The sequence below is a fragment of the Podarcis bocagei genome (assembly GCF_964188305.1).
Source record: "Podarcis bocagei genome assembly, chromosome: W".
Taxonomy (NCBI): Eukaryota; Metazoa; Chordata; class Lepidosauria; order Squamata; family Lacertidae; genus Podarcis; species Podarcis bocagei.
The window spans coordinates 74,360,214-74,368,509 of record NC_138131.1 but is presented as its reverse complement, the minus strand read 5'-3'; the positions used below and the strand labels follow the sequence as shown (position 1 = coordinate 74,368,509).

The 8,296-nt window shown below is 45.9% G+C and overlaps 1 protein-coding gene across 4 annotated transcripts in view; it reads left to right on the top strand.

Annotated features, from left to right (window-relative positions):
* The first annotated feature begins 285 nt into the window (after positions 1 to 285).
* The window catches only part of LOC308578269 (receptor-type tyrosine-protein phosphatase epsilon-like), a 59,064-nt gene continuing 51,053 nt past the window's right edge, over positions 286 to 8,296 (top strand). The window contains exon 1 of one of the 4 annotated variants that reach the window (XM_081178520.1): positions 286 to 479. In XM_081178520.1, the coding sequence (XP_081034646.1) occupies positions 323 to 479 (157 nt within the window). In that variant the 5' untranslated portion in view covers positions 286 to 322. The remainder of the gene's footprint in view (positions 480 to 8,296) is intronic. The other 3 variants (XM_081178518.1, XM_081178519.1, XM_081178521.1) reach the window with 3 other exon arrangements.

Sequence of the window (8,296 nt, the reverse complement as noted above, 5' to 3'; positions counted from 1 at the left end):
CCAGTTTGCATATCCCAGAAGAAAAGAGGAAGGGCGAGTGGGGCATGTGTCCTATCTTGCAGTTTCTGTGTAATGCCTGGAGCTCCCTTTTTTTTTTTTTTTTTTTTGGAGTAGCAAGTTTTTATTCTTGGTGTTTTTCAAATCCCTTAATTTTCCAAACTTGGAAGATTTGTGGTATAGAATAAGACTTTGGGCACTAGGGTGGTAGTTTCACAAATACTTATAAGACTTTGGACACAACAGATAAATCATATTCCCTTACAAAAGTCATTCTTTCAAAAAAATAAAATTCAAACCTCCTTCGTGATAGTATGAACATGACATGAGTATGTTAGTATGGGTTTTATATTTTTCTCTGTGTTTGCTTAACAGGTCCATGATGGAATACTCCTGTTCAGTCTTGCTAATTTCCATTAGTTTTCTGCACGGCGAAGCGTTGCGTGGCAATGGGACTGCATCACTTAATGATACAACAACAAGTAAGAAACACTGAATTTTGGGGGTTAGTCTGCGTCAGTACCTTGTTCATATAAATCTTCATTCCTTTGGTTTCAGATGGTGTTTCATGCTTCCTTCTTTAACATTTATAGCACCATGTCACATATCTTATGAAATCAATGTGGGATCAGGCTTGCTTTCTTCTCAACTCATACACGCTGAACATTATCTGTAATATGTATGAGTAATTGACAATTTCCCATTGACAAATATTTTGTTATGATGCTCTACTTTGGAAGCTTCTCTGAGGCTTTTCTACAAAGCGTGTTCTCACTAAAAGAGAGCACGTGTTGCGGATGGGGCCGAACAAAACTCCACTTGGTTGCCAGGCAGTATTAGATTCAAGGGGCCTGGAGCAGATTGGAGGATGGTGTTACTGGGGTAAATTTGATGTTGCCAATTTAGGGGTGGGATCAGTGGTTATTTAAGCAAGGTCCACAGCTTTCTCTTTCTCTTTCGCTGTGGACATCGGATCACATGGAGCACTTGGACTGTCTGGAGGACAGTGATGCAAACTTCTCATTGTCTGGTTACATTTCTTTAATTCCCCCTTCTTTTAATCCTCTTTAGTCCCTTAAATAATTTAATTCCCCTTTTTCCTGTTCAATTTCCCACCCCACCCCTTACCCTGCCCTGTGGGAAGATTCTCCCTGTATCTGTGGCTTGCCTTTCTTTCGCAAAAAGGTTTCCCCCATTTCTCTTGTTGAAATTGTGGGGCTAGTCAGGGCTGTTCTCAGCTTAGCTGGAATCACTTTCGTTCATAGCACCCCGAAGGTTGGCTTTATTTGAGTGTGTGCAGCGCTGTTGGCCAAATTTTAATCTAGCCTTGGGCGGGAGCACTATTTTGAGTTCCTTTAATATTGCTATGAGACTAAGATTCTCAAGAGCAGAGGCATGGAGGCCTATTCGGCCTGGGCATAACTTCCGAGCCTAAGTATGCTACAGGTAGCAGTTAATTGTTAAGTCTCTGACCTCTCTATAAGAATGTACCTGCTTCCAGGCTCAGTTGCTGCTAATGTATATCTGAGGCAGTCAGAGGGCGGCAGAGGCTCTCAGTGCCTCCAATGACTATGAGCACTCTGTATATGCTCTTGAACTATGCTGTTTCTGAACAAGTTTATTTTCTTTAAGTTTGTTTTGCCCTGATAGTGGCGACTGCCATTTTAGAGGCGAGCCATTGTGATTTAGTGGCTAAAGTGTAGGACTAGGACCTGGGAGACAGGGTTCATATCCCCCTCTTAGCCATTGTTATAACAAAACAAAACAAACTGCTCCTTTTGGGCTATTCTGTTGCTGGGTAGTTCAGCCCATTTGTGATAAAAGAACTTTGGGTTTCTTGAAGGGGTGCTTCCCTCTAAAAGGGCAAGCAGGGGTACCTGGACAAGCTGTGGGCTGCCTCAACTCTGCTATTTCACTGGAAACATTTATGCCTGGCCTGGCAGGTGATCCTAGGGCTTTGCCCTAGAATTCGATGGCCTGGAAGCGTTTCCGGCCTGAATAGTGTCCCCATGTGGTCCATGAAGCATTGGTTTCACCAGTTCCTTACATTGTTTAGTTTTTGCGGACTATGACTGGGCTTTTGCAAATGCCTCAAGAGCTTGCCTCTCCTGCAGGGGATGACTTGTGGACGCCCCAGGTGTCTTCTTCCAGAAGGAAGCATCTTCGAAGGCTGCAATCCAGGAGGAGGGCAAAGAGGAGCAGGGATCATGATTCAGACATCACCTTGGACCTCTACAGGGGTCAGGGTGAGGCTGTCCCGGGTCTTTAGGGATCATCCTGGATAGCTCAGCTGGTCAGCGCATAGTGCCGGTAATGCCTAGGTTGCAGGATTGGTCCCTATATGGGACAGCTGCATGCTCCCCCATTGCTCTACCTGGACACTTAGGTCCAGTGTCGAGGGCCTTTTGGTGGTTCCCTCACTGCGAGGGATGTAACAGGCGCCACGTTTGCAATATGCAAGCGGGAGAAAGCACCTTTGTGTGCCCGCACTGCAGTTTGCTCTGTGCGTTGCAGGGCACAGCGCTGCACGGGCTGCATTTGCATTGCATTGCGTGAGAGATTTGCATTTGCATTGCACAGAGGTTGTGCGCATTGCACAGAGGGTGTGAGTGCATTGCACAGAGGGTGTGTGTGCATTGCACAGAGTGTGTGTGCATTGCACGGAGGGTGTAGTGGCATTTGCACAGAGTGTGTGTGGTTTGGTTTTTGTTTTTGTTTTTTGTTTTGCATTGCACAGAGAGTGCATTGCACGGAGTGTGTAGTTGCATTGAACAGAGGGTGTGTGCAGTGCACGGAGTGTGTAGTTGCATTGCATGGAGGGTAGTTGCATTGCACGGAGTGCGTTTTTGCATTGCACGGAGTGTGTAGTTGCATTGAACGGAGTGTGTAGTTGCATTGCATGAAGTGTGTAGTTGCATTGCATGGAGTGTGTAGTTGCATTGCATGGAGTGTGTAGTTGCATTGCACAGAGTGGGTAGTTGCATTGCATGGAGGGTAGTTGCATTGCATGGAGTGCGTTTTTGCATTGCACAGAGTGCGTTTTTGCACTGAGTGTGTAGTTGCATTGAACGGAGTGTGTAGCTGCATCGCACGGAGTATAGTTGCATTGCATGGATTATGTGAGCACTGCACGGAGTGTGTTTTTGCATTGCACAGTGTGTGTCTGAAAAGGAAGCTGGCTCGGCGGCAGTTTTGTCGGGACTTTTTTTAGCGGTTCTGGCCAGCGTCGGCCCTGTAAATTTACGTATTATGATGGCAGCACAAGATGCCCCCTGCCCAAGCGGGGCTGGAAGCTGGCAAGCAATACCTCAATACTTGCCCATATTCCCATTTTATTTAGGGATCCAGTTGGATATCATTGCTAAAACATACCACTTGCCTATGGAGAAGCTGTCTGCCTTGAAGGAAGTTATTTTGTAATACTTCCTCTGTAGCAAGTGATGCTTCATCAGATCCGATCTTGCTGGGTCACTTAATTAATCTTGCATGCAGAGTGGTTGCCCCAGGCCGCCCCTTCCCTTCCCACTAGGCCAGGCTGCCTGCGGCCTGAGGTCCCCTTACCTTTCTCATGCAATGGGATCTCATGCAACGGTTGCAATTCCTATATGTATGCAATAGTAGTTGGCCATGGCAGGATACTTGCACAGGGATTTTTCAGGTTCATGCTGATGCTGCTGGATCTTTGCCCTTTGGTTTTTTATTTCAGGGGCTGCTGGTGTGCAAAGCCATGGCCTCAAGCCCGGTATGGTGAGGCAATCATGTGACCTAACTTTTGAGTTTTCCCCATTGTAGTAGCAGTTCACATGTGGCCCGAGGAGTTCAGTGACCATCGGATCTGCTTTTGGTCTGATAACCAGGTAGTGGTGAGCGTCTTGGCTAAACAGTTCTCACGCTCCAGCAGAGTCTCCGCCCCTCCGCTCATGCTTTTGAGCTGCACCGCTTAAGGTTTAATATTGTGCTTTCTGCTCTCCTGATTACGGGATCCTCTAATGATGTCTCTGACACTCTATCCCATTTTCAGATGGAGCGCTTCAGATCCTGGGCTCCAGACTCAGCTATTGCCAGACTTTTCCAGACCACCTGTGGCATGTTGACAACAATTAGTAATTACAGAGAGCAGCAGCTTCCATTTCCCCTTCTGCTTTTAGCTCTTATGGGAAGGCCTGGATGGATTTCTTAGCCTTAAGCTGGCAGTCCTCGGCCATTCAGATGAACTGGCCCCCATCCTCTGAGCAGATCCTGCAGTATTTGGTCCACCTGCCGCAGATTGGGCGTCCTGTTATAACTATAAGAATTCAGTCCGCTGCAATGTCTGTTATACTGAAGCTTTATTTTTCAGAGACCCTTGCATAAAGTTTGTAATGTGCAGGGCCTTGGAAGGTTGGAATAGGCTCCAACCTCATAGGACAGTGGGCAGGAAGTCGGTCAATTTTACCTATGCAGGATCTGCAACAAGTTAAAACTTTTCTGCTGGTAAAAGATCAAGGCGAGACTCCTTTCAGTATTCCATTGCATTTTGGGCACTGAGGGTTGGGGAAATGGTTGTTGGAGCCAGCACAGGGCTGAGAGTCTGGAGGCTTATTGCTTCAGGACTTTTCCTTATCTGCTTTGGAGCTTGTCATTAGAGTTGGGAACTCTAAAACAGACTTAGTGGGCAGGAGTGCCACAATCAGGCTTCCCATTACACATGAGGAGGGCCCTTGCACGGTTATGGATACCAGAAAAAATTGGCTTTTCATTCCCCTGGGGGCTGGCCCACTCCTAGTGCATGAACATGGGTTCCCGTTAGCCAGGCATTAATGTGCTTACGCCGTGCACCAGTTATTACGGCCTGCGGCTTGCCTACCACTGAACACGCCTCATTCCTTCCGAATAGGGCTGCTGCAACGGCTGCACACTGGGGGCCTGTCTGTAGACAGGATTGTGAATACGGGTCATTGGAAGTCTGACGCTGACAAGGGTTATATCAGGAAGTGTCACAATGATGTCTGTGCTGATGCTTGTCTGTTATTTCCTTTTCTCATAGGAGCAGCGGTGCACATTTGGGCCACAGCATTGTACACTGGGCTGGCAAGCGCGCTGACAAGTCTGGACTGGGGCGCCATCTCAGTCTTCCTGCCCATGTGGACATATACTGGATGTCCAGATGGGGAATGCTTTGGGAGGAGGTCCTTCCTTTGGTGCGGTCGAGTGTGACCTGTGCAGGTCCTCCCGCAGGGCTGGTGGTACAGCTGGGCAAGAATGATTTGCTGTCTTCCTCCAGCATAAGTTTGCATTCCTGCATGCAAGAGGGCTTGGATTGAGTTGATGGCAGCTCTCCCTGGACTCAAAATAATTTAAGGCATTTGGTTCAAGGTGGTCTGGAGGGGGGGTTGGAGCACCTGTCCCCTCCAATGCGCAAAGATATTCCATTACAGGAAACCAAGGATTTGCCATGCTTTGTCAACCCCTTTCGAGGGGTAGGGCCACGCAAGAGTCCCTGGGAGCATTTGGGGTGAGCTTCAGTCTGATCCTGGTTCATTGCTCCCCCACGCTGTTTACTTGTACTGACGATATGGTGGGGCCCAGTCGTCAGTGCTGCCCTGCTGAGGTCAGGTGCAGCTAGTCGGGAACCAATGCCTAGACAAACTACCACCGAGCAGGCCAGAAAGCATGTTAATATGGCGGTGGAAAATAAAATAAATAAAGTAAATCAAATCAAATAAATAACATATAAAATAAAATAAAAAATAAAATAAAATAGGTCCTTGCTTTAGGTGGTTCTGTGATATTGCACCCTGCTATTTTCTTCAAGACTGTTCCCCTCTTTGGGGCAGATGGGGGGTGCATCTTTCCCCTATGGGGAACGACACCTGGCGGGATGCGATTGCCTTGGGATTCATTGCTCCCCCACAATGTTGCTGGTACTGACGATATGGTGGGGCCCAGTCGTCAGTGCTGCCCTGCTGAGGTCAGGTGCAGCTAGTCAGGAACCAGTGCCTAGACAAACTACCACCAAAGAGGCCGGGAAGCATGTTAATAAGGAAGTGTAAAATAAAATAAAATAATAATAAAATAAAATAAAAATAATAAAGTAAAGTAGGCTTTGCTTCAGGTGGTTCCATGATTTTGCACCCTGTGATTACCTTCAAGGCTGCTGCCAGCTTTAGGGTGAATATTTCCCCTATAGGGAACGACACCTGGTTGGCTATGGTTGCTTTGGGATTGAAGGAAGGGTTGCATTTGTGAGTGGTTTGGCGGTGAGCTAAGGCTCTGTGGCGGTTAGGCATTGGTTAAATTGGTTGGTGGAGGGGTATGGATTGGCTGTGCCTGCCCCTCCAATGCTGCTGCTGATGGGTATTCCGTTAAAGGAATTCTGGGGCTTACCATCCCTTCGTCCAAACCCTTGGAGCAGGGTGCGGGCCGTGTAAGTTCCCAAGGAACAAGCAGGGAATAGCTGAGGGTCTGTGTCGCAGTCCCAGCTGTCCCTGGTCTTGTTCCTCCACACGCTGACTCACGGGAGTCAGCGCTGTCCCCAAGGCGGGGGGGACAGATAGTCATAACCAATGCCTAAGCAACCACTCTCAATTTGTATGAAAATAAAGTTGTGGCCAAAAGTATGCCAAAAACCTTAAACAAAAATTATGTGTGATGTGTGAGTTATTGGGGTAGGGGTTTTGGGGGACCTCAGCACGCAATTCTAGATAAGAAGCTACAAACCTCCAGTACTTGTCATTAAGGGCTGCCAGTAGTTCTTTGGTAACTCTAAAGAACAGGGATTGAGCTTCTTTTACTGCTGCCACAAAAGCCTTGATGGTTTCCAATTAACTTCATTAATACATAAAGCAGTAGCTTGAAACTGACTGCTCTTCCTCTTACTGAGTTCCCTTGCATTTAAATAATCTTACTCCAAATGCAAGTTTATTTCTTGGTTCAGGAACCTCTGCTTATCTAAATCAGCAGTCATGCATATTTTCATGTCTGCAACATGGGACCTCTTTTTGTTGTCTGTATCCATTTCTCTCTCTATTTTTTTTTTGCTTATTGCTTTTTCCCAGTGGTCTGGCTTGTATAAAGAAGCTACCCTCTAGACCTGTGGTTCCCAATGTGGGGCACACGCCCCAGAGGGTGCAATTCGATTTTTAAGGGGGACAATTCGAGAATGAGTTATTAACAGTGAATGGCCTTTCAGGCTTCCTCCACATGAATAGGAGCTGACTTTTTGAATAATAAGAATTATATGTCACGGGGCGTGGGGCATCAGGATTTTAGAGATGCTTAGTGGGAACCAGACAGTCTTGCAAGATGTGAATTGTGATCACTCCTCAAGTTTCAGTTTTAAGAATTCCCAAATTGTGTATTTACGGGCCTCAGCCAAGAAGAAAAACGGGACTCTGTGAGCATGACAAAGAAAACACTTCCTGCAGAGCTCAGTCTCATCTCGCGTCTCATGATAGGCCAGCAGATAAACAAAGGTGCATGTAGTGTGCCTTATGTGGGTCAGGGTGAAAAGTAACACAAAAAATAACTTGCAAAGTCAGCAAGCGTCACAACTCAGATGGCAGGTAAAACGGTATGCACTGAACCAAAAGTGAACTGTTCCAGAAACTCTGCAAATGCCATCTTGGTAGTCAAAATAACCCCACAATTAATTGATAGTTGTTGTAACAATAAGGTCGTGTATGTTTATATTAATTTGCTTTGATATAGGCTAATTGGCTTGCTTTGATGTTATCCTTACCTGTGGGCTTGGGATCTATTGGTAAGATTTGGGTATTTGCCATCAACTGGTCATGTGAGGTGATGCAATGGCCTGGCCAAAGTGACATAATGCTGCTTTGTATATAAAGAATGTGTGAATGGTTGCTTGGACGCAGACAAGCCATCTCCATGCTGCAGTGTCTGTCAGTCCTGCGTCTGTAAAGTCTGGGAGATCAGCAGGCTGATTGCTTAAGTCTACACCTTTCCTTCTTTTTTAAAAAATAATTTTTATTGATTTTTGCACAAATTTTCCAACATAACAACTCCAACACCATATAACAAATCTTTGGCTATCACGGCCTAAGACTTCCTTCGACCCCTTCTAATGGTTTTCTAAATTTCTTTTTATTTTTGCATTTTATTACTATGCTTATTGCTATAAGTCCAATCTTGCATCAGTTAATTTTAGTCCCTTTCCCATTAATTTATATAGTCCTCCTTACAAAACTTCTTGTAACCCTACAAGTGATGTTAGGTAATTACAATTGTCTTTCAGATACAACATAATTTTCTTACAATCCTTTAGGAAAGTCTGGTCCTGCTGGTTTTGAATTTTTCC